At 46.4% G+C, this 14,773-nt stretch overlaps 1 protein-coding gene across 1 annotated transcript in view; it reads right to left on the bottom strand.

Moving 5' to 3' along the window:
* Positions 1–6,346: 6,346 nt before the first annotated feature.
* The window catches only part of Serinc5 (serine incorporator 5), a 98,691-nt gene continuing 90,264 nt past the window's right edge, over positions 6,347–14,773 (bottom strand). The window contains exons 10-12 of the mRNA XM_075976320.1: positions 13,520–13,559; positions 12,759–12,903; positions 6,347–10,449 (exon numbers count right to left, since the gene is read on the bottom strand). Of these exons, the coding sequence (XP_075832435.1) occupies positions 10,302–10,449; positions 12,759–12,903; positions 13,520–13,559 (333 nt within the window). The 3' untranslated portion in view covers positions 6,347–10,301. The remainder of the gene's footprint in view (positions 10,450–12,758; positions 12,904–13,519; positions 13,560–14,773) is intronic.

The following is a 14,773-nucleotide window of genomic DNA, read 5'->3' on the forward strand; positions in this document are numbered from 1 at the left end:
GGATTGTCTTTCCTACATCAGTTGAAGTGGTGGAGACTCCCCCACAGTGATGGCACCATTCCCTGAGCTAGGCTCCTTGACTGTGTAAGAAGGAAGCAGAGAGCTCATGCGACCAGCTACCTGGAGCTCTCACTGCCCTTGCTTGCCTGCTGTCATGGGCTGCACCTTTGAACTGTGAACCAGGGTAGCCTTTTCCTTAAGCTTTAAGTGGGGTACTTTATGAGAGCAACAGGGAAAGAAGCAAATGTGGGGGCTCACCATGTGCTCCAAGCTGGCCTGGAACTCACTCATTGTGCTGGGGTTATAGGTGTGCACCACCATAAATCCTCAACTAGTATAGGATATTTTTTGGACTAGATAGTTACAAATTTTTGCATTAATTCATAAGAATAATAAGTTGTGATTGATAAGTGAAAGGGTGTGCCCTTTTTGTAAAGGGTTTGAATACACATTATTGAATGTCCCAGGTAACTTGAGCTATTCTCACAACACACAAAATGTCATTTTCATCAGCATCATCTTTGCCATTCAGAAATTGCTTGACAGTTTAATTGATGAACCAAAATTTCCTTGGCTACTAGTAGAGCCAAATGTAATTTTTTATATTAATTATTTTTAATTTTTTTCAGAAAATATTCTTTTTTAAAGAGTTATTTATTTATGTATATGAGTGCTCTATCTGCTTGTACACTTTGCATGCCAAAAGCAGGCATCAGATCCTATTATAGATGGTTGGGACCCACCATGTAGTTGTTGGGAATTGAACTGACGACCTCTGGAAGAGCAGCCAGTGCTCTTAACAGATGAATCATCTCTCCAGTCCTAAAATTTATTTATTGTGTTTTTCACATAAATCATCTTGATCCCCCTCATCTCCCCATCCCTTTGTATCCACCCTCTGCCCTTGTATCCTCTTCCAAAAATAAAATTTAAGAGAGAAGAAAAAAAGAGAGGGGGAAAAAAAAGAAAGAAAAAAACCACTGTGTACACACAGTATACATTTTAGTCCATATAACTTTATTAGCAAGTGTTCATTGCAAAGAGTCATTAGTCTGGTTCCAGGCTGTAGTTTCTACTAAAAGATGAGACTAGGCACTCACTGAGACTCATCTTGGATATCCTGTTCTTGCCCTGTGTCGTGGAGATCCTGCAGCTTTGGATATGCAGAACCTGCCCTTTCACAAGCTCCAGCATCATAGATGTGGTGGATGCTGGGGTGGGCCAACTCAGCCTTGATTCTGGGCCTGGGTAGTTGGTGGGTCGGTCAGCCCACCCGCTCTCCCCCATCCTCATCACCAGGGTGAGCTCTGCAGCTGCGGCCTTGCTTCTGCTACTTCACCCTGAGCAGCAAGGAGCAAGGGGTAGGCCGGTGGTTCGCCTGCTTTCATGCCCTGAGGGCAGGCTAGCCCACACCTATATCACCAGGGCCAGCCAGCTCTACTGCGTTGCCCAGGCAAGGTGCAGGGGCCACTCTCCTGGGTGCTGCGCTGGTGAGGGGCAGGACCAGTTCTTCCGAGGGTTGCAGCCAGTGAGGGGTGGGGCCAATTCTGTGTGGGCGGCGGCTGGGGTTGGGGCACCCTCTAAGCCTTCATTGGTAACAGGAGCCATCAGGACATTAACCCAGACCAACCTGTGAGCTCCAGACATTGGTCTTTGCAGCAGCCCAGGCCCAGACATCACCATGGCCTCCGAGTGCCACATCAAATATGCCTCTCTCTACAGGACATGAACCAGTCTGTCCCTCGCTCTCTTTCCCATACCACAACATACATTTACCCACCATAATAGTGCCTGACTATCCTGTAGCACAATGCGCTGAGTGGGCCCATGTTTTCTCCTCGGTGCCTGGGGCAAACCGCCGGTTTTTATATTTATTATGACTCTCTATTGTACTTTTATCTTTTGGTTTTATTTATTGAGACAAAGTCTCACTATGTAGCCTGGAACTCACTATGTAGACCAGGCTGGTCTCAAACTCATGAATCTACTTGTCTTTGCCTCCCAAGTGCAGAGATTAAAAGTAGATTCTACCACATCTGGCTTTTGGAATTTTAGATGTTTATTTTGTGTATGTTTTGCCTGTGTGTGTGTGTGTGTGTGTGTGTGTGTGTGTGTGTCTGTGTGTGTGTGTGTGTGTCTGTGTGTCTGTGTGTGTGTGTCTGTGTGTGTGTGTCTGTGTGTGTGTGTGTCTGTGTGTGTGTCTGTGTGTGTGTGTGTCTGTGTGTCTGTGTGTGTGTGTGTGTGTGTCTGTGTGTGTGTGTGTCTGTGTGTGTGTGTCTGTGTGTGTGTGTCTGTGTGTGTGTGTCTGTGTGTGTGTCTGTGTGTGTGTGTCTGTGTGTGTGTGTGTCTGTGTGTGTGTGTCTGTGTGTGTGTGTCTGTGTGTGTGTGTCTGTGTGTGTGTGTCTGTGTGTGTGTGTCTGTGTGAGTATCTCTGTGTGTGTGTCTGTGTGTGTGTGTGTGTCTGTGTGTGTGTCTGTGTGTGTGTGTCTGTGTGTGTGTGTCTGTGTGTGTGTCTGTGTGTGTGTGTCTGTGTGTGTGTGTCTGTGTGTCTGTGTGTGTGTGTCTGTGTGTGTCTGTGTGTCTGTGTGTGTGTGTCTGTGTGTGTGTGTGTCTGTGTGTGTGTGTCTGTGTGTGTGTGTCTGTGTGTGTCTGTGTGTGTCTGTGTGTGTGTGTCTGTGTGTGTGTGTGTCTGTGTGTGTGTCTGTGTGTGTGTGTGTCTGTGTGTGTGTGTCTGTGTGTGTGTGTGTCTGTGTGTGTGTGTCTGTGTGTGTGTGTGTCTGTGTGTGTGAGTATCTGTGTGTGTGTGTCTGTGTGTGTGTGTCTGTGTGTGTGTGTGTCTGTGTGTGTGTGTGTCTGTGTGTGTGTGTCTGTGTGTGTGTGTGTCTGTGTGTGTGTGTCTGTGTGTGTGTGTGTGTCTGTGTGTGTGTCTGTGTGAGTATCTGTGTGTGTGTCTGTGTGTGTGTGTCTTGTGTGTGTGTGTCTGTGTGTGTCTGTGTGTGTGTCTGTGTGTGTGTGTGTCTGTGTGTGTGTGTCTGTGTGTGTGTGTGTGTGTCTGTGTGTGTGTCTGTGTGTGTGTCTGTGTGTGTGTGTGTCTGTGTGTCTGTGTGTGTGTCTGTGTGTGTGTGTCTGTGTGTGTGTGTCTGTGTGTGTGTGTCTGTGTGTGTGTGTCTGTGTGTGTGTCTGTGTGTGTGTGTCTGTGTGTCTGTGTGTGTGTCTGTGTGTGTGTCTGTGTGTGTGTGTCTGTGTGTGTGTGTCTGTGTGTGTGTGTCTGTGTGTGTGTCTGTGTGTCTGTGTGTGTGTGTGTCTGTGTGTGTGTGTCTGTGTGTGTGTGTCTGTGTGTGTGTGTGTGTCTGTGTGTGTGTCTGTGTGTGTGTGTCTGTGTGTGTCTGTGTGTCTGTGTGTGTGTGTCTGTGTGTGTGTGTGTATGTGCCATGTGTGCTTTGTGTCTGCAAATGCTAGAAGAGGTTGGTGGATCCCCTGGAACTGGAGTTAGTTACTGATAGTTGTGAGCCACCATGTGGGAGCTGGAAATTGAACTTGGGTCCTTTGCAAGAACAAGTGCTCTTAACCACTAGGCAATCTCTCCAGCCCCTACTGCGTTTTTCAAATTGACTTACAAGGACATATTAGTTACTAAAGATACAGATACTCCAGGATACTATTCATATTTTCCTGGCTTGTCGTAACTTTGGTGTGTTTATCTATATGTCTATATGCTAAGCACCAGCAGTTCCACCGAGCCATGTCCCTAGTCCTCAGCAGGATCTAGGTCTCAACACTTATGTATCTGTGCTCGCCTAAGGATACCAGTCATCCCTTCCCTATCACCACATTCCATACCACACCACCAAACAGTTCAGCCATTTCAATGCCGTGAAAAGCCCTCCAGAGTGCCAAAGCTTCACCAGCCTTGTCTTCCACCATCATCATTCACAAATTTTCCCGTCACCCCTCCCTGAGCACCAGAACACGCCCAGGATCATCAGAGAAGCGTGAAGCATTCCTAGTGCGGAAGAGAAGGTGAATAAGCAAGAATATGAACAGTAGTAGGAGCTGGGTGGCTAATGGGAATGGACACCATAGACTGTTTGAATACTTAGTCCCCAGGCCTTAGAACTATTTGGCAAGACCAAGAAGTGTGGCCTGGTTGAGGAAGTGTATCACTGGGGGAGCACGTAAGAGGGTTCACAAGACTAGCTCCAGTACCAGTGTGCTCTCTCTGCCTCCTGAGTGTGGATCAAGGTGTGAGCTTAATTGTTGCTGCCACCATGCCTTGGCTCCACTATCATGGACTCTGACACCCTAAGTCCAATTAAGCACCCTGTGTTGCCGTGGCTGTCCTGGAACTTGCTCTGTAGACCCGGCTGGTCTTGAAACTCAGAGATCCCCCTGCCTCTTCCTCCCGAGGGCTGCGATTAAAGGTGTGTGCCACCACTGCTAGGTGCCTTCTTCTGTAAGTTGTCTTGATCATTTCTGGGGCTTCACTACAGCAACAGAAAAACAACTACGACAGAAGGTGGTGGTTCGATGTAAACTGGGAGTGGAGGAGGGGTCCAGGAAGTCACTGGAAAGGCAACACGGGAGTGTAAGACTGGGAAGGACGGCCCACACAATCCTAGGGAGGACTCTTTCAGGAAGGGATGGCGCATACATATGATGACCTTGAACAGTCAGGAAGCCAAGTGATGGAACAGACTGGCCATGGGGAAAGTGGCAGAGGTACCGTCAGCAAGGTAACTGGAGCAAAGGCAACAGGTCGCGCAGGCTTTTACACACCACTACAAAGGATGGCTTCAACTTTGAATGAGACAGCAAGCCATTTAGAGAGCATGGTGAACTGTTTCCCAAGGTAGCTGCTAAAGCACACGACTCGGGTTTTACAAGATGATCTTGCTACTCTCCTTTGCTGAGAAAATGCACAGAGTATGAGGTATACATGCCGCAGAATGCTATCCAGCCTTGAACATGAAGGGACTCCTACAATGGACACCACCTGAAAGAACTTGCAGGACCTTGGTACATGAAATAGTGGAGGTGTGGGCATATGAATCAGGCCCTCTAAGTGCTGAGACTGTCCTCCAACCCAAGCCACCACCATCTTGGGCAGTTCAGTGGCACCCCTTGCAAAAAGATCATTTGAGCAGGGCTTGTTGATGGTCTACTCCTCGTCACAGAGGAATGGAGAGGGTCACAGGACCCTTACCTGACTATCCAGACACTCCACCTTAACTTCATGTGGCCCTGGCGTGGGGAGTAGGCTCTGCAGGTAGATGACTGAAGGAAGAGGGCCCCATCTTTGTGGGGGAAGGAGCACCTATACTCCTTACATCACCACTCCCAATGCTGTCTGAAGCCTAATAAATAGTTTCCCTAGAGTGAACTTTTACGGGATCATGCCTGTTTGTGTCTGGGACCTTAGGAGAAGGGAAAGGGGTTTATGATCTTCAAAGAAGGAATTTTAATAATAGCAAGCTAGAGTGAGACAGGGTGGCTGGAGCTGGAGTTCAGTGCTACTGTACCTGCCTACCCTGCATGAGGCCCTGTGTTCAACCTCTAGCACCTGAAACACAAGCATCAAGCAAGGTAAACTCAGACACAGATCGTAAAGCTGTGGTTATCAAGGACTTTGGGATCATGTTAGAGAACTCAGAATTTCACCTAAGAATAAGAAGTCCAAGAAAAATGTTGTAAAACATGGTGCCTGCACTTAACAGTGTATTTAAAATTGCTATAAGGGGGAAATATATGTGTCCTTACCATAAGAAAGAAGTAATACATGTTAATTAGCTTCCTTTAGCAAGTCTATGCTGTGCAACAATCTTGGCACACTGTAAATATGCATTACTCACACTGGTTAATAAAGAACTGACTGGTTTATATCTGGACAGGAAGAGACTGGGTGGGAGAGCCAGACGAGGAGGATGCTGGGAAGAAGGGTGGAGTCTGAGGAGTCCTGAGCAAGATGAAGAGGAAGCAGATGTACATGCTATACTGAGAAAAGGTACTGCCATGTGGTAGAACACAGATAAAATGTGGATTAATTTAAGTTGTAAGAGCTAGTTAGTAAGAAGTCTAAGCTATTGGCTGAACATTTATAATTAATATTAAGTCTCTGTGTGGTTGTTTGGGAGATGCTGGTGGGATAGAGAAACTCCATCTACAATTCTATTTGTAGTTCAAGGCCTTAAATTGGATACCATAAACAATCCACTTCATTTGTTAAGTATAAACTATCCGTATAGTTGCCAAGTTTGATCCCTGATTGACATGTAAAGGCACAAACCCTGCCACAGGCTAACTGGTGGCTTTAGTCATGTGTCTAATAGAAAGAAAACAAACAACATGGTTTTCAGGTTTAAATTTTATTAAAGTAGAGTTAACAAGTTTGAGTTGTTTTCTTTTTTTACATAGGAAAAGGCCAGTCAATTTCAGGTAGTTCATAGAAAAATTAGCATTCAAAAAAAAAAACAGGTACAAACCCATAATTGGCGTTGTGGCGAAAAACAGCAATTTTAAAAGGTAGCAAAATCTAACCATGTCAGAAACTTTATAAGCCAACAGTAGACTTACCATACAAATTACATTCAAACTCCAATATAGAAAAAAAGTAACCACAAAATTTGGCTACAGCTAATTGTTTCCAAAAAATCTTTTTAAAAAATTAACAGATATGACTATAAAAGTTTTGTATTTTTTCTTTGCAAAGTAAAAAAAAGTTTAAATCTTTAATAAATGAAGACAAAATGATCCTCTTAAAATTTTTATAAATAGCTCTCAAGACATATATTACTCATCTGCTGTAATCTTTCTTTACCTGAGAGAGTTTCCCAGGAGCCTTTCTCCCAAAGGATTACCTTAAAGAGTTCTTCCATCATTTTGCTCACGTGAATGTGGTTACACTTATGCCGAAGTCTTTTTGGGCAAATGCATTCCTGATTTACCTGCCCTTCCCCAACTAAAACAAAATCAAATACACCTCTTTGGTAAAAGTCAAGTATCTTGGCCTTTCAAAATAACTGTCTCTGAATGACTCACTGATGGACAACGTAAGAAGAGCGAGCTGAAGACCTCGAGATCAGCTCTCCTGTCTGCTGATGTTACCACGACACTAGAGAGCCCATCTCTGTAAGAAATGAAAATGTTTACTAGTTAAGTTACACCAAAAAAGCCCTTCAGATTCTAGGCCCAGGTGCCAACCTCATCTCCGATGAAGGAGGAGGGCCCAGCATCCTTTCTGGGCATTCAGTCTCATCTCTGAGTATAAGTGGTAGGCATTGGTATTCACGCCGGTACACCAAAACAAGATCCTGCTTAGAAAGACAACAGAAGAAGAAAAGCCCAGCAAGTTTAAATATAGGCTCTGGAGCTCCCTTCCAGAGAAACGTGAAGCACCAATGATGGGCATCTGGCAAAACTTAAATAAGTCCATCATCTGAAAAAGGCAGAAGGTGACAGTTTGGGAAGGGGGCAGTTAACACTACAGTGACGTCATCTGTGAAACTGGAAACATTGCCATCATGTGGAAACTCCTGCTGGCCATTCCTTATGGGAATCAGAACCCCAAAGTCTCAATACCCCACACTCCCTCCAACTCCTTCCCCAACACAGTTACCCAGATATAAAACTTCCCCAAACCTCTGGAAAACAACTCATCTGCTGACTTCCCAAGAAGCCTGGAGCAGCTACCCTGCAGTACAAAAGCTTGACTCGGCAATGATTGGCAGGCTTTCCAAGGGCGAACATGGGGACAGTCTCTAGTCTCCAACCAGGCGTCGTGTCTAAGCAAGACTGCCAGGAGAATCCCCTCCTGGCTTAAGTGTTTTACTCATAAGAACAAGAGGGAGGGGAACACTACAGTGTCTAGCGCTCTGCTGCCAGGTCTGCCACAGTAGAGGGTCAGATCCGCAGCTGCCAGGCATGGAGTTTTATGGTCCTGTGAGCGTGGCAAGAAACAAAGAGCTGCTACCTTTAAAAGTTACTGGTGGATAAGGCAAGGTAACACTGCCGTTGTTAATTTGAAGCAATTGGCACACTTTCCAGTTTCTCAAGTGCAAAAAGCTTTAACAGGGGCCTTAAACCCACACATGGACTACCACCTGAGTAGTTTCTGATCACGAGTGTCGACTTGCCGTTTTGAGACAGGGTCTAGCTGGCCTAGGACTCACTGCTGAGATTAAAGGTTTAATTCTTAACATCTATCTTACTAGGAAGCCCACAAAACTCAAACGTAGCCATCTCACTTCTGACCATCAGCCGAACCCTAGCAGCTGAGAGTAAAAATGGGCGTGGCCAACCCTTCTAGTGGGAGACCTAGCTTCTGAAGGGGAGGGCACACACACACCTCACAACCACTTGGGCAGCTGGAAAATAAGAGGGACCTGGCCGGCTGACGGAGAAGCCACAGGGAGCTGCGGCTGACTCTGTCCTGTGTCTCCCTGAGCTATTCTCTGCAGAGGAAAGGGACCCGACAAGGACCAGCCCAGGAGTGTATGGCTTTGTCAGCTTGACCTTGATCCGCTATGAAGGCCAATTCAAAACTCAGACCCGGCTGCCAGACTCAACAGAGAAGATAGATCTTAGCAGGAGGAAAATATTACTGCTCCATCCCTACCTCAGTTCCCCTCTGCTTCTTCTCACAGGATGGGTCCTTCAGGCTGTTGCCATGGAGCTGGCTCACACTGCCCACTTTCTGAATCAGTCCCCATTGATGGGGCTCCCATTCCCATGGGGTTCACTAGATTTGTTTAGAGTTAGTGTGTAGCTATATTGTTTGTGATTTTCAAGTGTATTTAAACTGCTGATCTTAAAGAGTCCTTGACCTATACAAGGAATTAGGATGACGTTTACAAACAAGGAAGGCATCCTTATTTGTGTGCCCTTTAAGACTAGATCTCAAACACTGCCAACCAGGCAAGTTCTTCAGCGAACCCTCCCCTATTATTTTCCCCTGGCACTTTAGTAAGTGGACACAGGAGTGAGGAGAAACAAGAATCCACATTTTGGCACATGGGAACCAGGCTTAGGTGGATCCCAATTCTGCCTGACTTGTTCAGATAGGCACAGAAAAGAACAGCTAGGCTGAGCCCTTCTGAGAGGTCTAGAGAGTATCTCTACTCCACACAAAAGCAGAATATGCCTCCACCAGTGTCTTTGACAGACTTGGCCCTGGAGAATCTCCTAGACTACGAACATCAGCATTGAAAATGCATACTTGTGAGCACTACTTTCCAAGAGTAAATCTGAGAAATGCCTATGGATGGAATCCTCGGAGATGCCCTCAGCCACCTACCTCTGCATCTTAGTCCAGTTCCTCACTTCCACAGCCTGTCTAGCTCTGCCTGGTCAGCTCTGCTGAAGCTCCTCACCCCAGCCCTTCTACTTCAAGGAAGCCACGATGCTAGCACTGGGGCACACTGCAAGTGAGGAAGGCCTGGTGGTAGAGGAGGATGGGTGGGGGCTTCCCGTAACACTCTGAGAAGGGTGTGACGAGCTGCAGCCAAGAAGCAGTGTTTCTGTTAAGATCCTTAAAGCATTCCTGTTAATAACAAGTAAGAGCTGAAATTCTCTGCTGCTCAGACAAAGAAAATAACATTGACTATAATCACATGAACACCACCATAAATAAGAGCCAGTTATTGTAGACTCAGACTGGGTAGGCATAAAATGGTGGAGAATCCAATGGAAGTGAGATCAACTTGTGCTTTTCACATTATTACAAAGATTACCCCGAAAAGAATGAAGAACCTCTGCCAAGGGCAGAGGGGAAAGGCCCTAACTCCCAGCATCAGGACCTCACAGGAAAATGCTGCGGCAGGGACACAGGGTTGTAGTCTGAGGGTGGAGGACCTTCCTCTTGTCCTCTACAAACAGGGAGCCATGAGGGCTTCAGGAGGCAAACGTGAGTGACAGAGGTCAAGACCCACCTGAGGGCTAGGGCCTCAGGGGTTTTGTTTTTGCTTCTTTATACCAAGTATGAGAATGACAGGCTATACAAGGCTATTTTCATCCCTGTGATGGATGCTGTGTCCCGAGTTCCGTTCTGGTTAAAACACAAGAAAAACAGCGACAGAACTTTAGCTACCACATAGGGGACAGCATAAAGAACTAACTGCACCTATCGGCTTGGCTGAAGATTTCAATTCCGGCAGGTCAGACTGCACACTGAGGAGCTGACTGGGCGACTTTGCTTGTTTTTGAGAGTGTTGTCAGACCCGGGGAAGGTAACCAGAGAGCATCAGCTTTTCCCAGGGCATCAGCTGCTGCTCACATCCCCTGCTGAGCCAAGGGGCACTTGGGCATCCTCACACCGAGAACTGCCTGGAGGGACAGCAAAGAGGGGCCACCAGGGTCCACAGGTAGAGTATCACACACATCCAGCAGGAGGCCATCTTGACCCAGAAGGTGGACCAGCTCCCAGTGAAGAAGGTCTCAATGGTGGCATTTTCATAACTGTTGAGGAAAGGACACAGGTGTGGTGAGAGCGGAAGAGAGTTCCTCTGCTAGGCACTTCCTGCCCCAAGCAGCCGCCAACTTTCTTAGCAATTAATGGAGTTGTAACTCATATACATTTTAAATGTATCATTTGATGACTTTTCAAAGACTCACAGGCTTGTAGAGTCATTGCTACAATCAGTTTGAGAACATCGCCATCTCCCCAGACATCCTGTATCCCTTAGCTGCCCCCCCCATTCCCACTGTTCTCCATTCCCTGCATTCGTTAACTATTTCCTGTCGGTAGGATATGCCCTAAGTCAATTCATGTAAATGCAGTCATGTGGTCTCTTATAATTGGCTTTTTAAACACAGCAGAATTGTTTCCAAAGTTCTTGGTGTTGTACCATGTACCAGCACTGACTGAGTCCTTATCTGAGATGCCTAGGACCAGATTTTAGAATTTTTCACCCTGAGATATTTACATGGATGTTATCAGTTGAGCAAGTGCAAAATTGGAAATAGGAACCCTCTCATGTCATGTTAGATTTGAGAAGATATTGGATTTCTGGGTTGGGGATACTCAACTGTATGTCACTCTTTTTATTGATACACAGTATTTCATTGTTTAAGAATAGCACACTGTTATCTCATCAGGTATGGACATTTGAGCTATCCCAGACCCCCAGACCTCTGTGTTGTTATGAATTACTATGACATGAGCATTTGCCTATAATTTTTTGGTGTTTTTTCCTTTTTGTCTTAGATCTTAGGAGGGAAATTGCTGGATTATACTATAATCTTTGTTGAACCTGCAAAGAACTGCCAAACTATTTTTCAAACTATTGCCAAACTGTATTTTCAAATGTGGCTTCTGTTGTAGGACATTTGCACACTGTGAAGATGTATTGTTGTGGTTGGCTTAGTGAAGAGCTGAACGGACAACAGCTGGGCAGGAAGAGGGTACTCAGGACTTCCGGGGACAGAGAGGACTCTGGGAAGGAGAGAGGTGGGGACAAGCCAGTGAGACTCTGAAGAAGTCAGACATATGGTACAGAACAGAGGTAACAAAGATTAATAAAGACAGATCAATCTGAGTTATAAAAACTAGTTAGTGTGGCCAGGCGGTGGTGGCGCACGCCTTTAATCCCAGGACTTGGGAGGCAGAGGCAGGCGGATCTCTTTGAGTTCGAGGCCAGCCTGGTCTACAAGAGCTAGTTCCAGGACAGGAACCAAAAGCTACGGAGAAACTCTGTTTTGAAAAATCCAAACAAACAAACAAACAAACAACCCCCCCCCCCAAAAAAAAACTAGTTAGTGACAAGCCTAAGCTACAGGGCAAACTTTCATAATTAATAGTAAGTCTCCATGTCTTTATTTGGGGGGCAGGCAATATAAGGTTGGCCCCACAAGAAAGCTTGCTACAGGCTTCATTTTACATTCTGAGCAAGATGGAAGGACAGCTCTGGTTTCTCCCTAGCTTCTCCTTTCTCAGATGCTCCAAGTCAAAAATTCCTCCAGGAGTTTTCAAATGATCACTTGGAAACATCAAAGTCCACCCCGCCCTCAGAAGAATGTCCTCCAGGAAGAGTTTTCTTACCCTAGGTTCTAGACTGTGACTCCTGGTCCATGGAATCCCAATCCCCAGAACCCACCACTACCTGACACAGTGCATGAGTTTGGGTCACGGTCTGTCTCCTACTAGAGTATAATCTCTGGTGCTTACATCAGTACGGCACATGAAAGCCACACAACACCTATTAACAAACACAGGGATGCAAGCGGAAGCCTGAGTCTGTACAAAAAGCATAAATCTCCATGTAGGAATCAGATCCATTAGGCATGGGCAAATTAAAAACTGGAAATAATAAAACATATGTATTTTGAAGTAGGAAACACCCCACTATATTAATCTTTCTTAAGATAACCTTTCATCTGTTACCACTAGGGTTCTCCAGACTCGCCAAGTGGAATTAGCCCTTCCCGTCTTGTGTGGTTTCTTTCCCAGTACAGAGACGGGACTCAAGGCCTCTCACACGGAGCTCATGCTCGGCCTCTGAGCACCCCAGCACCTGCCACTTCTTAACTGCAGTAAGCAGTGGATGCAGGAAAGGTGCTGCTCCACCAGGAAGAACGGTGAGCTATCAGTTACAAAGGCTGTGGGCGCAGTGAGAGCTGGACAAGAGCTGGACTACACACTTAGAGAACCACACTGAACTTGGGGTTCGTTTCTTTGGTTTTGTTTTGTTGCTTCTCAGACAACTATTTGACTCGATAGATATATTTACTCTGAGCTTGGCTTTAAGGCATTCAAATGGGACACTCACTGGAACCAGCTGGTCAAGGTCATCATCACGTAGAGGGAAGCCAGCAAGAAGACAAAGTGGAAATAGGAGTAGCTGTAGACGGTGCCTTTCTTCTCGTCATAGATGACCCGGGGGCCCTCCTTGACATTCTGCTGCTCTTCAGTATCTGCAGATGACAAAGGGTGTCAAGGGCAGCGGTGAGCCCTAGGGGGAGCACTATAGCAGCTCCTGCTTGTACCTTTTCGTCCTAGGTGCTGCTAAGTGGAAACAGTACAAACTCCACCTGTACCTCCGTCACCCTAGGAAATTTCTTGACTAGACAATGTCAGCAAATACATTAATTTAGTAAGGCAGAAGAGAGAGCTCTTAAAGACATAGAGACTATTAGAAGCTTAGCAGGAGGGTAACCCATGTGCTTTCAAGCCCCCAGGACTTTCCCTTCTATGAAGAAAAGCAAGTAGATGAAAAGAAATGGTACCCAAAGGAGGTGTAGGGACCTCTTGATATTTTCTTATCATTCCTTTAAAAACAGTACACATATTGTACTTTTTTCTAACTCTTACTTAAATTAGACATGAACCAGAATCCACAGCAATTTCCCTGCCAGCTGCCAACAAAACCAAACGCAGCGGCCCTTGAGGAAGATGTAAGAAGTATATAAACAGTGCTTTGGATGAAGTGTGGTTTAGGTACCAACATAGTGCCCGAATTGCAGATGCTTACAGAGAGAAATCCGGTCTGCAAGGCCACGGTCAGGCATAGACGAGAAATGCTGCACTTACCCTCTCCATCTGGGCCGAAGCAAAAACAGAACCTGGCTACCTGTGAGAGCAAAGGCAATGGAGTCAGACGCCTGTGTCCGTGTCCCTAGCACTGACGGCTGCCCACACGGCAAAGCGGCTATCAGAAGCACATGCTGGCATCTCAAAAGGCTTGGCTAAGTATCTGTCCCAAGATACACTGGGTACAGTAAGAGGGAATACCTTCCTGGGCATGGGGATGTCCTAGCTAGGTACTCCGGGAGCAAAGCCTGTGTACCAGCTCCTTTAGGCATAGCTTCTGCTGCAGAACTGCTTTGTCCTGTAGCAGCCCTTTCTGGGCATCCTCCGTGGAAGGACTGATCATGGAAGGCAAATAAAGGCCCAGCTAACAGGCCAGCTAGGACTCTGGGGCACCATATATGTTTGGGAACATGCCCTGGGGCTAATCCAGCTAGGACTCTGGGGCACCATATATGTCTGGGAACATGCCCTGGGGCTAATCCAGCTAGGACTCTGGGGCACCATATATGTCTGGGAACATGCCCTGGGGCTAATCCAGTTTATACTGCCCTTTAACTTAATCTAGACTCTGTCTAATTCTGTCACCTTCCTCTCCTTCCTCTCTTCTACGTGTGCTGACCCCTCATAAATTACCCACTTGAGCCACTCTGCCTCAGTTTCTACTTCTGGGTGGCTGAAACATGCAGCAAACAAGCCGAGGACCTTACTTGTCTCACGCTTCCTAGTGGCTCGTTCTGCTGCTACCCATCAATTCCGCTCCTGCCTAGGGGCTGGCACTGGGATCCCAGTTGAGGATGCTGAGAAGGGGCAGGTGAAACAGGAAGCCAGCAATCTAGTTTCATGACAGAGCTGGGATACATGCAGAATGGAGACCTTGGGATCTGTGATTCACAACAACAGCTGGCATGTGGTATTCAGGGGGCCGAAGCTAAAGAGTGTGGCATGGGAACTGGAGAAAGCTGCTGAGCAGGGGTGCTGCTGCTCCTGACCTAGCACCCAGGAGGCAGAAGAATCCCAAGTTCAAGGCTGGCTTGAGCAATGTAGTGAACTCTAGGCTAGCCTGGGTGTCACAGCAGATTCAAACCAGCTTGGGCTACACAGCAAGATCCAGACCAGCCTGTGTTATATAGTGAGATCATTTTTTTTTATAAAAATAGAAACAAAACAATAAAAATAAACAGATCAGACTGCCGAGCTGACTGCAGACACAAATAGCTGGGACACTAGCTTTTTCAGAACAATTTGAATTTTATA

This window comes from Microtus pennsylvanicus, chromosome 6 (genome assembly GCF_037038515.1).
Source record: "Microtus pennsylvanicus isolate mMicPen1 chromosome 6, mMicPen1.hap1, whole genome shotgun sequence".
In the NCBI taxonomy this organism is placed as follows: domain Eukaryota; kingdom Metazoa; phylum Chordata; class Mammalia; order Rodentia; family Cricetidae; genus Microtus; species Microtus pennsylvanicus.